The sequence below is a fragment of the Sebastes fasciatus genome, chromosome 24, assembly GCF_043250625.1.
Source record: "Sebastes fasciatus isolate fSebFas1 chromosome 24, fSebFas1.pri, whole genome shotgun sequence".
Lineage (NCBI taxonomy): Eukaryota > Metazoa > Chordata > Actinopteri > Perciformes > Sebastidae > Sebastes > Sebastes fasciatus.
This window is the reverse complement of record NC_133818.1, coordinates 18,001,807-18,018,840: the sequence shown is the minus strand read 5'-3', so window position 1 is coordinate 18,018,840 and position 17,034 is coordinate 18,001,807. Positions and strand designations below refer to the sequence as shown.

General features: G+C 42.9%; 1 protein-coding gene across 2 annotated transcripts in view; it reads right to left on the bottom strand.

Moving 5' to 3' along the window:
* Positions 1-17,034, bottom strand: part of LOC141763219 (NLR family CARD domain-containing protein 3-like) — a 129,376-nt gene that overhangs the window by 72,661 nt on the left and 39,681 nt on the right. The window contains exons 9-13 of one of the 2 annotated variants that reach the window (XM_074627706.1): positions 15,503-15,676; positions 12,918-13,091; positions 10,840-11,013; positions 2,864-3,040; positions 1,048-1,851 (exon numbers count right to left, since the gene is read on the bottom strand). The exons of the other annotated variant lie outside the window; for it this stretch is intronic. Of the exons in view, the coding sequence (XP_074483807.1) occupies positions 1,048-1,851; positions 2,864-3,040; positions 10,840-11,013; positions 12,918-13,091; positions 15,503-15,676 (1,503 nt within the window). The remainder of the gene's footprint in view (positions 1-1,047; positions 1,852-2,863; positions 3,041-10,839; positions 11,014-12,917; positions 13,092-15,502; positions 15,677-17,034) is intronic. 2 annotated transcript variants of the gene reach the window in all.

Sequence of the window (17,034 nt, the reverse complement as noted above, 5' to 3'; positions counted from 1 at the left end):
TGCTGTTATATATTCATCAGACTGCTGTTATTGGTGTGTATTTCCTGTTACTACTCTTCTCTACAGCAACAAGAGAGAGAAACACCAGAGTTTCCTTCTGTGAGTAACAGAATAAAAGGAAAGACTTCAAAACAAGATGATGGAACAAAACTTGAATTCATGAGCAATAAAATGCACCATTGCTCGATTCAACACACTCAGGGGTTTTACAACGACAAGCTTTGTCTCGTATGACCAGTAGTTCAGAGTGGCTAATGCTAGAGTTGGGATGATTTTTCGTTTTTGCCGGTCCGGACTGTTCCAGCATGTCATTATGCTAAATCCAGCCTGTATTGCATTACTAATAAGCAATATGACAACGTGATTAACGTAATATTATGATATTATGTTGGTGTATAAACAAGAAGAGGTTTGTTTACTAGGAAGTTCATGTGTTTTTTGGGGTGACGAGACGAGACATGGCAGAGGTGGTCTCAAAGAAAACTAAAACTGCAGCAACATGGCAACAGTTTGGATTTGAAGCCAACGAAAGAGATGAGGCCAAAAACACACGAGGTAAGGTGTAATGTGGTGCAAGGCCTATTGAAAGCAAACCCCAGCATCAGGACTCTGATCCCAGGACCGCCCCGACTCCCCGCCGGATCAGCTAACGTTCTGTTGCTGCCGTTACACCGGTTGGACCCAGCGCTCCACCAGTCAGCTGATCTTTTGTTCTTTTCATTTGTTTTACCAGGTTCACATGTCGTCTCCATCACCCCAAAAGATAAATAAGAAAAAACTGTAAAATGTAACAATTATTATTAATAAATAGAATAAGTGTTCATTAACTTGACAGCTAGACACACGACCTACTGGAACAATTTGAACTCAACATTTGAAACAGCTCAAGAACATCTGTGACTAAATACAACTGACATAATTATGTAATAAACACGTGGAACACTTATAAGAATATTATATTTTAAGAATAATTTTATAGTGTGTATATTTGAAGAACTAAACTAGTAATCTACACTGATCTATAAAGTTAATCACATCTGGACTTACACAGCTTTTCTGCAGTTCCTCACAGCTGGCATCAGTCTCAGTCGTCCCTCCTTTGAAGCGTTGTACTTCTTCAGGTCAAACTCATCCAGAACCTCCTCTGACATCTGCAGCATGTAGGCCAGAGCTGAGCAGTGGATCAAAGAGAGTTTCTTCTTTGATCTGTTCTCTGATTTCAGGAACTTTTGGATCTCCTGATGTACCGAGTGATCGTTCATCTCCGTCAGACAGTGGAAGATGTTGATGCTTCTGTCAGGAGAGGTATTATACATGTTCATCTCCTTCAGGTTGTTGATGGCTCTCTGGATGCTTCCTGAACTGCTCTTTGTCCGACCCAGCAGAACTCCTAAGAGTCTCTGGTTGGACTTCAGAGAGAGGCCATGAAGGAAGCGAACAAACAGGTCCAGGTGGCCATTTTTACTTTCAAGGGATTTCTCCATGGCTCTTTTCAGGAAGACATCCAGAGATGTAGCATTGTTTCCAAAATGCTTAGAGATTTTCTTTAGAAAAGACTCTGGGTCTGACTCTCTGTGCTTGTAGTCTTCTCTCAGGAAGTCCTTCAGTACCTCTGTGTTCCCGTTTGTGTAACAGTGGAACATGTAGACTGCAGCCAGAAACTCCTGAATGCTCAGGTGAACAAAGCAGTAGACTGTTTTCTGGAAGATCACACACTCTCTTTTGAAGATCTCTGTACAAACTCCTGAGTACACCGAGGCCTCTGTGACATCCAGACCACACCGCTCCAGGTCTTCTTGGTAGAACATGATGTTTCCTTTCTCCAGCTGTTCAAACGCCAGTCTCATACAGCTGTTCATGTCAACACACATCAATAACATGCTGCCGATCTCTGTGTTCATCTATGTGTGTGTGCTGAAGGATCAATATCAATGATCAGACATTATTTGTAGAACACGTTGAAACAAACAGAAACCAGAGAAATATTTCTACTTCATGAAGTAAACTTGATCAATTTAGAACAAATATTCAGGGTTCCTACACATTTTACATTCCAGACGTTTCCTGACTCAAATCTCCAGACTTCTCTGTAGATTTATCAGACCATATTTGACTTTCTGACTCGGGGTTCAGAGGACGCTGTGACAAGACTGCAGTTACACCCCCCCCTGATGAATAGTTGGCCCACATCTGGCTGCCAGTTGACTAGTCGGCCTCTATGGAGGCGCCGGCCCTGGCTGTGACGTACAGGCGTAGAGGCAGCTCTGTAGGAGTGTGTGTTCAGTCAGAGCCTACTTCCTGTGTTGCTTTCAACGACATCAAGCTCTCTCTGGCCCGCGCTCTCTCACACAGTAGTAAACATTGTGGCTGCACCGGCTGCTCCAAACACCGTGAAAAACACTCTGCTTGTATGATCTATTTATTTTAGAAATTCAGAATTTGATATCTTAGAAAGCAGAATAGGGGCAACAGTCTGGAAACAGACATGTTTTTCCATTCTCTTTTCTTTTTTCCATACTCATCCAGACCTGGAAATGACTAAAATCAAATTCCATACTTCTCCATACTGCATAGGAACCCTGAATATTAGTTCAGAGGATCTTCTGTATCCAGACGTGACCATTTACCAACAATGTTAAACATTCATTTACTTTAACAACTAACAGTGGACATTTTCTACATTTTCTTTAAGAAACACAAGTCTTTTGTGACTGCAGACTAAATTTAGTTCAAGAAACATGAAAATATGAAAAAAGGACATTAACAACTTTATGGATGTAAGTTATGTTTGTACATAAATCAGGTTCAATTGTTAATTAAACATATAAGATCTCTAACAGTAACAGAGAGTCAGTGAACTGACCTCAGAGTCTCCAGTCTACAGTGTGGACTCTCCAGAAAACCACACAGAAGCTTCACATCTGAATCCTTCAGGTAGATGTTGTCTCTCAGATCCAGCTCTCTCAGATGGGAGGGGTTGGACTTCAGAGCTGAGGCCAGAGAAGCACATCTGATCTCTGACAACCTGCTGTCACTCAATCTGAATAAAGAATAAATGATGAAGATAAAAATCACTTTATAATCCAATCAGATGTGTTCAGGTTTTAAATGTGTAGCTCAACATCACTATGTCCTAATCAATGATCTTTTCCCTAAAATGAGTAGAGTGACTTTGTCATTGTGTTATTGTGGATCATCATAATGTCAGCCTTCTACAGACATCATCCAGATGTCACCACAACATTCATACAGCTGTTCATGTCAACACACATCAATAACATGCTGCTGATCTCAGTCAAGTCTGGAATTAGAGGATCAATATTAAATCAGACTTGTTGGACTTCATTGCTTAATTTATTACATGGCCTTCTTCTCACTGTATCTGGGAGCTTAGCAGGTTTATGTCATTTACAGGAAAGGTCCACATTTGTTCAAGTGTGTCTGTAAACAACAGCCACATGTCATATGTACATTAAAAGAGTTATTGGTGGCAGTAATCATTCCTCCAGTGAAGTGGTCCCTTCATAACACAACTACACTGTAAGAAATGACTTCACAAGTTCAACTGAAACTAATATGAAGATTCAGCAGTCTGAGTCCGACAAATCGAGCGTAGCATTAGTTAATGCAGGCCATGATGTCAAGCTCTGCTCATACGATGGCGATCAGCTGATAACAGCTGATCTTAAGCCAGCCCAATCAGCTGATGCATCAGCTGACAGATCAGCTGATTCCTCTCTATGCATTCATTGGTCAATTTCATACAGGGCACCTTATTTAAGCTGCTTCAGCCGGCCTACCGTTGCTGCTTCCTCTACAAGCCGCTCGCAACATGAGAACAACCAGATTTTCCACGTACAAGTTTCAACTTACCCTGCTGCTGGTCATGTTGATTTCCATCCATGATGACTGGGCTATGGAGTCACAACAACAGCATCCGAGGCAGAGGAAGCCATCGGCAAAGAGAGCCCGTTCCCTATCCGCCGGAGCTCGCATCTGATAAGTAGACATTCAAGTTCTGCTCCCAGCATTTCCTAATGGCCAGTGTCCAGGCTCCTACAAGTCCTACCACATCACGGCTCCAGTCGGGTCTCCTCATGAAGAGCTTTTGTAATGTTTTTGGAAAGCGCCCATGGCAAAACTCCACCAGCAGATCTTCTCAAATCCTGCGCTCCCAGGAAAGCCGCTGAAAAAAGGAAAGAAAGTGCCCGAAACTCCGCTGCAGTCCCAGCTACGGCCGCTGAGCCGCCTTCCAAAAGAGCACGAGATCCAGCGGTCCGAGGCCCGGTCCGAGGCCCGGTCCAAGCCCGGTCCGAGGCCCGGTCCAAGGCCCGGTCCGAGCCCAGCAGTCCGAGCTCCAGCGGCCCGAGCTCCAGCCCCGGCAGCCGGCTCCCTGGAGAAGGAGGACAACCCTGTCATGACAGCTCTATCCAGCATCCAGTCGTCACTCGCCAGTATGACTCCAGATCCAAGCTTTGAGTCCATGTCGGCATCTCCAGTATGACTCCAGATCCAAGCTTTGAGTCCGTGTCGGCATCTCCAGCAAGCCGGCTTCTTTCAAAACACGGAAGGGCCGTCACCTCTACGCGCGCCGCAGATCGATGACGTCATTCCATCGAGCTTTGATGACGTCATAGTCCCGCGGAGATTTCTGGGAATTGCAGTCCAAATCTCCACCAGGGTCCATTATTTCCACCTGCTGCTGCAATTTCGCACAATCTGAGAAGCCAAATCCTTGCAGCCATCCTTCTTAAAGGGTGCTTTGGTGCTTACACAGACCTTATTAGAAACTGTTTTCCTCACAGCATTTTCAGGTTTCTTAAAGGTGGCAAGTTCACTACACGCACCAAATGTTCGATCCTTCGCATGATCTCACTATAGCTGACGTAACCATTAAACACTCAGTATTGAGAGTCATTCTTTGTCACAGAGGAGGGGAAGCCCATGTCCCAAGCTTGGTTTGCCTCACACCTTCGCCTCCTCTGCCAATCATGCGAACTGCCACCAGAACGCTGCACTGCGCATTCTCTCCGCATAGAAGCAGCAACAACAGCAGCATTAACAGCTCTTGTCTCCACACTCGAGGCTTGGGGCCGATGGTCATCAACCGCTTATGAGCGTTATCTCCGGCCGGAGGCTCAAGACATCCTCGAAGCTCAAAAGCTATGAGTGCTCAGTAACTTGCTAGCTATATATAGTAAATGTTACGGCATATCTGCTTGACTCTATCATTTGACTTTCTAGCCATATGCCTCAGCTTGCAACCGGTGAAGAATCAAAAGGCTTCACTGTATATGTTTTAGTCTAATTAGCTTTTCATTAAGTTTATGCTGATGCTGCTCTACGCTGCTGTTGCTCTACGCTGCTGTTGCTCCAAGTTGCTACTCTATGCTTCAACCTGCTGCTGCTCCACGCTGCTGCAGCTCCACACTACTGCTGCTGCTGCTCCACGCTGCTACAGCTCCACACTACTGCTGCTGCTCAACGCTGCTGCTGCTTCACGCTGCTGCTGCTCCACACTACTGCTGCTGCTGCTTCACGCTGCTGCTGCTCCACACTGCTGCTGCTCCACATTGCTGCTGCTGCTCCACGCTGCTGTTGCTCCACATTGCTGCTGCTTCATGCTGCTGCTGCTTCTAATGCTGCTCCATGCTGCTGCTCCACACTGTTGCTGCTGCTGCTTCATGTTGCTTCTGCTGCTGCAGCTCAGTGCTGCTGCTGTTGCTGCAGCTCCATGCTGCTGCTCCACGCTGCTTCATGTTGCTGCTGCTACTGCTGCGGCTCCATGCGGCTGCTGCTTCATGTTGCTGCTGTTTCTGCAGCTCCTGCTCCACGCTGACAGAGGAAGCTCAAGAAGAAGGATGCAGGAAGCTGGAAGATGTTGGGAGCTGCATCAGACTCGGGTTCAGTTTCCATGAGGGAGGGAATTCTTCAACCGTGTAAAAGATTATAAACAGCTCTGCTGACTCGTATGTTCAGAGAGGAACACATTGGTCTGTAGATGATCACGTTTTCCATGTTACAGCCTTAAATTAACCCTGCTGATCTGTCAGTACTACCAGTTCTGCAAAGAACATTTACTCAAGTACTATACTTAAGTTCAGTTTTGAGGTATATGTTTTAGTCTAATTAGCTTTCCATTAAGTCGTACTGCTGGCCCCTCCTGCTGGCTCTTCCATGTAGGCGCATGGAAGGCCAGGGAGGTTTTCTTGGAGTGGTCATTTTTGGGGCTCCCTGCGCTCCCTGCTTTTAGCTTTCCATGTTTGCACATGGAAGGGCAAGGAGGTGTGCTCTCCTTGCCTCATGCTTTCCACGTATGCGCGTGGAACCACGTATGCACGTGGAAGGGTGCAACCTGTGTAGATGCAGGCGAGCTGAAGCTTCATGAAGCATCAAAGCTTTCCAGCATATTGGTTCAGAAAGGGTTAATATCTGGATGCATCATGTGCACGAAACCACCTGGTGGTCAAAGATTGTAAAACAGGCAGATATGATCTTAACCATGTGATCTGTGAGATACTGTATTTTACGCCAGTAAAGGCTGTTCAGAATGACTATATATTACAAGGTAATCCACATATATAATGTCCATTTTCTGGTAAGTATATTTTGAGTTTATAACATACATGTATATTAAACTGTAATTGTTTTATGCATCTTGTGTGTAAACCAATTCTTGGTCAATATTGTAGTGTGGCAGGAGGGGTAATATTAATGTTCTGTCACTTCTGCAAAGTGACATTCGTTTAACCAGTGTACAGGTTTTCACTGGGTGCTCAGCTAGCTCCTCCTGTGGCTCTTCCATGTAAGCGCATGGAAGGCCAAGGAGGTTTACTGGTATGGTTGTTTTGGGGGTCTTTGCTGCTGCTCTCCCTGCCTTTGGCTTTCCATGTGTGCACATGGAAGGGCAAGGAGTGCTCTCCTTGCCTCATGCTACCACGTAGGCTCGTGGTTCCACGTATGCGCGTGGATGGGCAGGGAGGTCCCAGAGCAGAGCCATACCGCCAAATATAATGTATATATTACTGCAATGTAATAAGTGTCTTTGACTAAAGTGGTCCTGACTGAAATCGAGCGTAGCATTAGTTCATGCAGGCCATGATGTCAAGCTCTGCTCATATGATGGCGATCAGCTGATCTTAAGCCAGCCCAATCAGCTGATGCATCAGCTGACAGATCAGCTGATTCCTCTATGCATTCATTGGTCAATTTCATACAGGGCACCTTATTTAAGCTGCTTCAGCCGGCCTACCGTTGCTGCTTCCTCTACAAGCCGCTCGCAACCCACCTCCACCCCACCACCTCCTTTTAATACTGTTTATAGGGCTGGGCGGTATGGCCTAGGATAATATCGCGATATTTTAGGCTATATCGCAATACACGATATATCGCAATATTTTCAAATATCCTCTAAGCACTTCATAAATGCTCAATTTAACCCTTTGATGCATACAATCACACCAATATTATGATCTTGTAGTCCCTGCAGCATATGTCTGCATTAAAATCTCTTGATATTCATTAGTGGTTCTTTGGAACAATTTTAATCTTTCATACAAAAAGGGTTGGCTTGGAAACATTACATGACAATTTGTGTTCGATGTTCGCGATATCGTTTTCTGTACCGCAGGGGGACAAGCCGCGATACATCGACTATATTCGATGTGTCGCCCACCCCTAACTGTTTATGACTTAATGACAACAGAATTGACATTGATTGATTCTGGCTCTGTTCTGCCCCCAGGGGGTCTTTGCTGCTGCTCTCCCTGCCTTTGGCTTTCCATGTGTGCACATGGAAGGGCAAGGAGGAGTGCTCTCCTTGCCTCATGCTACCACGTAGGCTCGTGGTTTCACGTATGCGCATGGATGGGCAGGGAGGTCCCAGAGCAGAGCCATACCGCCAAATATAATGTATATATTACTGCAATGTAATAAGTGTCTTCGACTAAAGTGGTCCTGACTGAAATCAAAGTTACAGACTGTTTAGTACCAAATTCCCTCTTTGAGTTACTATTCCTCCTGCAGCTCAATTAGGAAACTGTCAAACACAACATACTGACTGGATACATACTAAGGCTGGGCAATATATCCATATTAAATCCATATCTTGATATGAGACTAGATATCGTCTTAAATTTTGGATATCCTAATATCTAGGGTTGTCAAAGTTAATGGTTTTAACGCCATTATTTTCTTTAACGCATTAATGCAAACGATCTTCCGGAGGTTATAGCGGCTCAGTTTTAAAGCTAGAGTGAAGATACTGGTATCATAGGAAACTGGAAAACCTGATGAATCCATCGGTACCAACATGTCATACTAGCTCATCGGGAAGGAGGTTAAATAACGCTCCAATCTTGCACTACATTTTGGTGAGGAAAAACTGGCATGGCCATCTTCAAAGGGGTCCCTTGACCTCTGACCTCCAGATGTGTGAATGTAAATGGGTTCTATGGGTACCAACGAGTCTCCCCTTTACAGACATGCCCCCTTTATGATAATCACATGCAGTTTGGGGCAAGTCATAGTCAAGTCAGCACACTGACACACTGACAGCTGTTGTTGCCTGTTGGGCTGCAGTTTGCCATGTTATGATTGGAGCATATTGTTTAATGCTAAATGCAGTACCTGTGAGGGTTTCTGGACAATATCTGTCATTGTTTTGTGTTGTTCATTTATTTACAATAATAAATATATACATACATTTACATAAATCATATTTGTCCACTCCCATGTTGATAAGAATATTAAATACTTGACAAATTTCCCTTTAAGGAACATTTAGAACACATACAAAAATTGTGAATAATTTGTGATTAATCGTGATTAAATATTTGAATGGATTGACAGCCCTAGTAATGTCGTGTTGTGTTGTAAGTGTCATCTCTTCCTGGTTTTAAAGGCTACATTACTGTAAAGTGATGTCATTCTCTGAATGCAGTGGGCTGCTGCAAGCGCCCGGGGAGCAACTCAGGGTTTAGTGTCTCGCTCAAGGACACTTGGACATGCGGTCTGTAGGAGCCAGGGATGGAACCAGTAGGGCGGGACGAGGCCCAACACTGGGAAAAAAAATAACGCAAGCACACGCCGAGCAGAGAGGACAAGATGAAACCTGACCTTCGGCTGCATCCATTAAAAATCCGGCAGTAAGGCACCTTCCCGACGGGTTGTGTGAAGGTGTGTTTATTTCTGCTTTGGAACGTAACCGCCGTGAAACAATCAGAAAATAACGTTTCATTTCTCTGATTCACTGCTTTGCTCTCACTAACGACGCTCCCTCTCTTCATTCACTCTATAGATTGCATTTTTCAAATAATTTAAATAAAGTAAATTATGATTACACACCAGGAGCTCCAGAACATGAACGGTGGTGATAACGACGATTCAACATTGATTTCTGAGGGGAAAAGCTCCACAGGTTGACTTCATGTGTCTGTGTTGAGCCACGTAATGTGAAAACTAGCAGGGTGACACGTACATCTGTAATAAACTAACAAATAGGATTTGTTTTGCAGCAAAAACCCAGATAGTCAAGATTTTTTCAAACATCAAACATCACATACAAAAGACAATATTAAGGAGCTGACCTTCCACCAACATCCAGACATAATCTGTTTGTAGTTAGTTGAGAAAGTGAAGCCTCAGGTTCAGGTTTGATCTACTTCTTTCTGTTTGTTACAAGCAAATCTGTTATAATGTGAAAATCAGCAGGTATTGTATATATATTGTATATGGTATATGGTATTTATATATTTAGTAGTATGTGGAAACTCCATCATTCCACAGGGTGGAGCTGCAACAGAAAGCAAAGCAGAAACATCTATTTAAAGGTGTTAATCTACAGTTCTGTTGTCATAAACAGAACTAATCTGCAGAGGCACTTTGGGTTCACAATATATGAATGAATGAAGACAAAGTGAAACCCAGGTCCAGGTGGAGGAGGTGGTTGAGTGTGGAGCAGAAGGAGTGGAGGAGTCTCAGTGTGTCTGCAGAGACTGTGCAGAAGGACAGAGTCCAGATACACTGATGATACTCTGTCAGGTCCAGAGGAACACACAGGGATGATGGTGGTTAGAGATCACTGCTTCCATCTGATGAGAGAAGAAGAAGACAACAGAAGTCATCCATCAGTGTTTACAGAGACTCCTAAAACACATAATCCAGACTAAAATGAACACAGTTTAAACTGCCAGATGCAGGAAGGACAGCTGACTGTGTGAATGTGTAAATGAACAGACTTTTAATATCACGATGGATCTGACTAGAACTAATTACACGTGTGTTCCATTAAATGAATGAGTTGATTAGATGTGTTCTTATAGAATAAAATAGAAGATACTGTACATGCAAGCATGTTCTAGTAGAAACCTAAAATACAAGTATGAAGCTGAACATCAGCCTGATAGGTCCTCTTTAAAGGTCCCACATGTTCATACACAGACTGAACAGTAAAACATCAGCTGGGATTACTGGACTTCAGCAGAGGTTCTGGTCTGTATAAAGGTTCTATGATGGTTCTATCTCTCAATGAGAGAACACACACTTTCTGATCAGAGTTGATGGTACGACAGTTTGATGGATGAGGACCACTGTCTCTATACATGATGTGATGCTGTCAGCTGTAATCCAGCTTTATTTCCTGGAGACATGAACACAACAACAACATCTTCTTCACATCAACTCTAACATGATCACATGATGAGCTTCTGGCTGATCTGATTGGCTGACTGTTCTCTCTCTCTCTGTGTGTCACCGTTCTCCTCTCACAGCTTAACTGAGGAAACACATCACAACAATACTGCTGAAACCAGCATGGACCGACTCCGACCCTCTACTGACCTCAGAGTCTCCAGTCTACAGTGTGGACTCTCCACCAGATCAGACAGCTGCTTCACATCTGAATCCATCAGGTAGTTTCCACTCAGATCCAGCTCTCTCAGATGGGAGGGGTTGGACTTCAGAGCTGAGGCCAGAGAAGCACAACTGATCTCTGACAATAAGCAGTTTCTCAATCTGAATAGAGAATAAATGATGAAGATAACAATCACTTTATAATCCAGTCAGATTTGTTAAGGTTTTAAATGTGTAGCTCAACATCACTATGTCCTAATCAATGATCGTTTCCTTAAAATGAGTAGAGTGACTTTGTCATTGTTTTATTGTGGATCATCATAATGTCAGCCTTCTACAGACATCATCCAGATGTCACCACAACATTCATACAGCTGTTCATGTCAACACACATCAATAACATGCTGCTGATCTCTGTGTTCATCCATGTGTGTGTGCTGAAGGATCAATATCAATGATCAGACATTATTTGTGGAATACGTTGAAACAATCAGAAACGAGAGAAATATTTCTACTTCATGAAGTAAACTTGATCAATTTAGAACAAATATTCAGGGTTCCTACACATTTTACATTCCAGACTTCTCTGTAGATTTATCAGACCATATTTGACTTTGTGACTCGGGGTTCAGAGGACGCTGTGACAAGACTGCAGTTACCCCCCCCACCACCACCATGGTTGGGATGTCAAACGATTCTCCTCAAAGTTTGCATCCAGCTCTCTTTTCCATTTGGAATTGTTAACCAACCAGGCTCTGTGTTTGGTATCATCAAACCAGCCCTCAGAAAACTTTACTCATCGTGGTCGTTCAGTCTACAGTCCTACACAGAAAGCTGGACGACGTTCTGCTGTCAAACATCCTGCTCTAGGTGAATCACAATGATGCCGTCCCTCTATTAGCACCAGGGACAGACTGGGACACAAACCCATCCCAGGACTTTGAGACGGAGAGGTGTCTTATGTGAGCGGCCGGAGGGCGCGAGATGAAACATTGTGGGCAGTAATTTTACTACTAATAGAGTTTTAGTGGTATAAAGAGAATGTGATGATGAGGATGAAGACCTTCAAGACTCTTCATCGCGGATGACACCTCCTCAGTTTGTATCTGCACGTCACCACTGAATCAAAACCAGACCGGCCAGCTGGAGCACTGGTCACAGTTCATCACGTTCATGATGTAAATGACTGAGCCAATCAGATTTCAGACAAAACGAGGACCAGTCCAAATTAGGAGGGGCCGCTCGTCCCCCCCCTCAATATGTAAAGTATTAGATTGTCCCAGTCTGACAGGCAGCGATCTGCTCTGTGCCGTCTGCCTGCAGTTACCGGTTACTTTTTATTATTATATTATTATTGTTATGTTGCTGATGATGAATAGTTGGCCCACATCTGGCTGCCAGTTGACTAGTCGGCCTCTATGGAGGCGCCGGCCCTGGCTGTGACGTACAGGCGTAGAGGCAGCTCTGTAGGAGTGTGTGTTCAGTCAGAGCCTACTTCCTGTGTTGCTTTCAACGACATCAAGCTCTCTCTGGCCCGCGCTCTCTCACACAGTAGTAAACATTGTGGCTGCACCGGCTGCTCCAAACACCGTGAAAAACACTCTGCTTGTAGGATCTATTTATTTTAGGAATTATGAATTTTATATCTTAGAAAGCAGAATAGGGGCAACAGTCTGGAAACAGAAATGGTTTTCCATTCTCTCTTTTCTTTTTTCCATACTCATCCAGACCTGGAAATGACTAAAATCAAATTCCATACTTCTCCATATTGCATAGGAACCCTGAATATTAGTTCAGAGGATCTTCTGTATCCAGATGTGACCATTTACCAACAATGATAAACATTAATTTACTTTAACAACTAACAGTGGACATTTTCTACACTTTCTTTAAGAAACACAAGTCTTTTGTGACTGCAGACTAAATTTAGTTCAAGAAACATGAAAATATGAAGAAAAGGACATCAACAACTTTATGGATGTAAGTTATGTTTCTACATAAATCAGGTTCAATTGTTAATTAAACATATAAGATCTCTAACAGTAACAGAGAGTCAGTGAACTGACCCCAGAATCTCCAGTCTACAGTGTGGACTCTCCAGAAAACCACACAGGAGCTTCACTCCTGAATCCTGCAGGTTGTTGTGACTCAGATCCAGCTCTCTCAGATGGGAGGGGTTGGACTTCAGAGCTGAGGCCAGAGGAGCATAGTCGATCTCTGACAACCTGCTGTTCCTCAATCTGAATAAAGAATAAATGATGAAGATAAAAATCACTTTATAATCCAATCAGATGTGTTCAGGTTTTAAATGTGTAGCTCAACATCACTATGTCCCAATAAATGATTTTTCCCCTAAAATGAGTAGAGTGACTTTGTCATTGTGTTATTGTGGATCATCATAATGTCAGCCTTCTACAGACATCATCCAGATGTCACCACAACATTCATACACCTGTTCATGTCAACACACATCAATAACATGCTGCTGATCTCAGTCAAGTCTGGAATTAGAGGATCAATATTAAATCAGACTTGTTGGACTTCATTACTTCATTTATTACATGGCCTTCTTCTCACTGTATCTGGGAGCTTAGCAGGTTTATGTCATTACAGGAAAGGTCCACATTTGTTCAAGTGTGTCTGCAAACAACAGCCACATGTCATATGTACATTAAAAGAGTTATTGGTGGCAGTAATAATTCCTCCAGTGAAGTGGTCCCTTCATAACACAACTACACTGTAAGAAATGACTTCACAAGTTCAACTGAAACTAATATGAAGATTCAGCAGCCTGAGTCCGACAAATCAAAGTTACAGACTGTTTAGTACCAAATTCCCTCTTTGAGTTACTATTCCTCCTGCAGCTCAATTAGGAAACTGTCAAACACAACATACTGACTGGATACATACTAAGGCTGGGCAATATATCCATATTAAATCCATATCTTGATATGAGACTAGATATCGTCTTAAATTTTGGATATCCTAATATCTAGGGTTGTCAAAGTTAATGGTTTTAACGCCATTATTTTCTTTAACGCATTAATGCAATCGATCTTCCGGAGGTTATAGCGGCTCAGTTTTAAAGCTAGAGTGAAGATACTGGTATCATAGGAAACTGGAAAACCTGATGAATCCATCGGTACCAACATGTCATACTAGCTCATCGGGAAGGAGGTTAAATAATGCTCCAATCTTGCACTACATTTTGGTGAGGAAAAACTGGCATGGCCATCTTCAAAGGGGTCCCTATACCTCTGACCTCCAGATGTGTGAATGTAAATGGGTTCTATGGGTACCAACGAGTCTCCCCTTTACAGACATGCCCCCTTTATGATAATCACATGCAGTTTGGGGCAAGTCATAGTCAAGTCAGCACACTGACACACTGACAGCTGTTGTTGCCTGTTGGGCTGCAGTTTGCCATGTTATGATTGGAGCATATTGTTTAATGCTAAATGCAGTACCTGTGAGGGTTTCTGGATCAATATCTGTCATTGTTTTGTGTTGTTCATTGATTTACAATAATAAATATATACATACATTTACATAAATCATATTTGTCCACTCCCATGTTGATAAGAATATTAAATACTTGACAAATCTCCCTTTAAGGTACATTTAGAACAGATAAAAAAATTGTGAATAATTTGTGATTAATCGTGATTAAATATTTGAATGGATTGACAGCCCTAGTAATGTCGTGTTGTGTTGTAAGTGTCATCTCTTCCTGGTTTTAAAGGCTACATTACTGTAAAGTGATGTCATTCTCTGAACTTACCAGACTGTTGTAGCTGTTCTATTATTGCTCATTTACACAAAAAAATATCATGATATTTGATTTTCTCCAAGTCACCCAGCCCTAATACATCTAACTCAGACTGCTGAAGCCTCCGATTAGTTTAAGATCAACTTCACAGATCATTTTATACAGAACAAGACTGTGGATTTAGTCCTCATCTCGTAACACTCAGGTTATACGGGGATTGCTTCACAGACAGAAGGAATGATGACAGACATCAATAACTCTTTGAATGTACATATGAACATGTGAGTATTGTATTCAGATAGACTTGAACAAAATATGAATCTGCAAAGATGTTTCTGATGCAGAATATTGATTTGGTTTTTGCTTCAAATAATTAGACAATGCTGACATGAAAACAGATCACAGTTAGATCTGCTGTCAAAAAGAACGTGGGAATAACTTAGAACCATAGAAACCTCTGATTAGATGGTGTCGTTCATAATCATCACTCGTGTGCCTTTAAGTTGGTGCAATACGTGTTTGTTGAAGAGTGCTGCACCTTTAGACATGTTCAAATAGAGCGCTACAGGAATGAGTCCTAAAACCCAGAAATGAGTTAGCATTTTAGCACTTCCTGTTCCCTCGTCTGAAAGTCAATGGGTTTTTAGTTAGGTGCCTGAAATAAGGTCTGTGTTAAAGGTCCAGTGTGGAGGATCTGGAGGTATCTAGTGGTGAGGTGAGGATATTACAACCAACTGAAGCCTCTCCTGTGTGCCAAGCGTGTTGGAGAGCTAAGGTGGCCGACGTTAAAAAGTGAATGTCCGTCTCTAGAGGCATCTGGAGCAGAGCCAGTGTGTAGAGAGTGTGTGTACTAACTACATAAACTACAGTCAGTGAACTGACCTCAGAGTCTCCAGTCTACAGTTTGGACTCTCCAGTCCAGCGAAAAGCAGCTTCACTTCTGAATCCTCCAGGTAGGTGTTACTCAGCTCCAGCTCTCTGAGATGGGAGGGGTTGGACTTCAGAGCTGAGGCCACAACGTCACAGTGAGTAGCTGAGAGTTCACAGGTAGAAAGTCTGTCATGACACAAAAATTACAAAATATGTTATTATGAAAGAGGACAGTTTATATTTATTTCATGCATTAGATGACTAAACAGTTTGATATTTACTTCTTTGATTAACATTTGCTCCTCACATCAGTGGTTCAGCAAATCTTATCTCACTGGTTGACATGAAACAATAATTCTCATCCCTCTCTCTCAAACCTGCAGACTTTTAATCTTTGTTTTTCTTTAATCTTGCAGATGAAGAGAGAGAACATGTAGTTACATTGAGGCTTCCCTAATGTCCAGTCTGTCAGTGTGATCTGATCCCAGGTCTGTCTCCACAAAGTTAGCATGAGGCCTTATTGATAAAATAGTTGGTTCATATTCTGGCTATAAATTAAACCTACATAACACTCAAACCCTCACCTATAACTATATAGCACAGGAAAACATTCATAGAATGAGAACATTTAAAGGGACTGTTTGTAACAGTGAGGAGACACACGTCAGCTAAAAGCACAATATCACTCTATATTTCAGCTGCTTGGCAGTAATGTTAGCTGACCAGACGAAGGTCTCTCCATGAATCAATGCTGATCCTAGTGTTGGCTTTTCCTGCCTCAGCCTCCTGCTCCAGCTTCAGATTCTACCATTCTGCTGTTATATATTCATCAAACTGCTGTTATTGGTGGAAGCTGTGTATTTCCTGTTACTACTCTTCTCTACAGCAACAAGAGAGAGAAACACCAGAGTTTCCTTCTGTGAGTAACAGAATAAAAGGAAAGACTTCAAAACAAGATGATGGAACACAACTTGAATTCATGAGCAATAAAATGCACCATTGCTCGATTCAACACACTCAGGGGTTTTACAACGACAAGCTTTGTCTCGTATGACCAGTAGTTCACGGTGGCTAATGATAGAGTTGGGACGATTTTCGGTTTTGCCGGTACGGTCCGGTCCGGTCCGGTCCGGTCCGGTGTACGAGCTTAAACCGGTTTGATTTTATGATAACCGGCAGACCCTACATTTGTCATTATGCTAAATCCAGCCTGTATTGCATTACTAATAACCAATATGACAACGTGATTAACGTAATATTATGATATTATGTTGGTGTATAAACAAGAAGAGGTTTGTTTACTAGGAAGTTCATGTGTTTTTTGGGGTGATGAGACGAGACATGGCAGAGCTGGTCTCAAAGAAAACTAAAACTGCAGCAACATGGCAACAGTTTGGATTTGAAGCCAACGAAAGAGATGAGCCCAAAAACACACGAGGTAAGGTGTAATGTGGTGCAAGGCCTATTGAAAGCAAACCCCAGCACCAGGACTCTGATCCCAGGACCGCCCCGACTCCCCGCCGGATCAGCAAACGTTCTGTTGC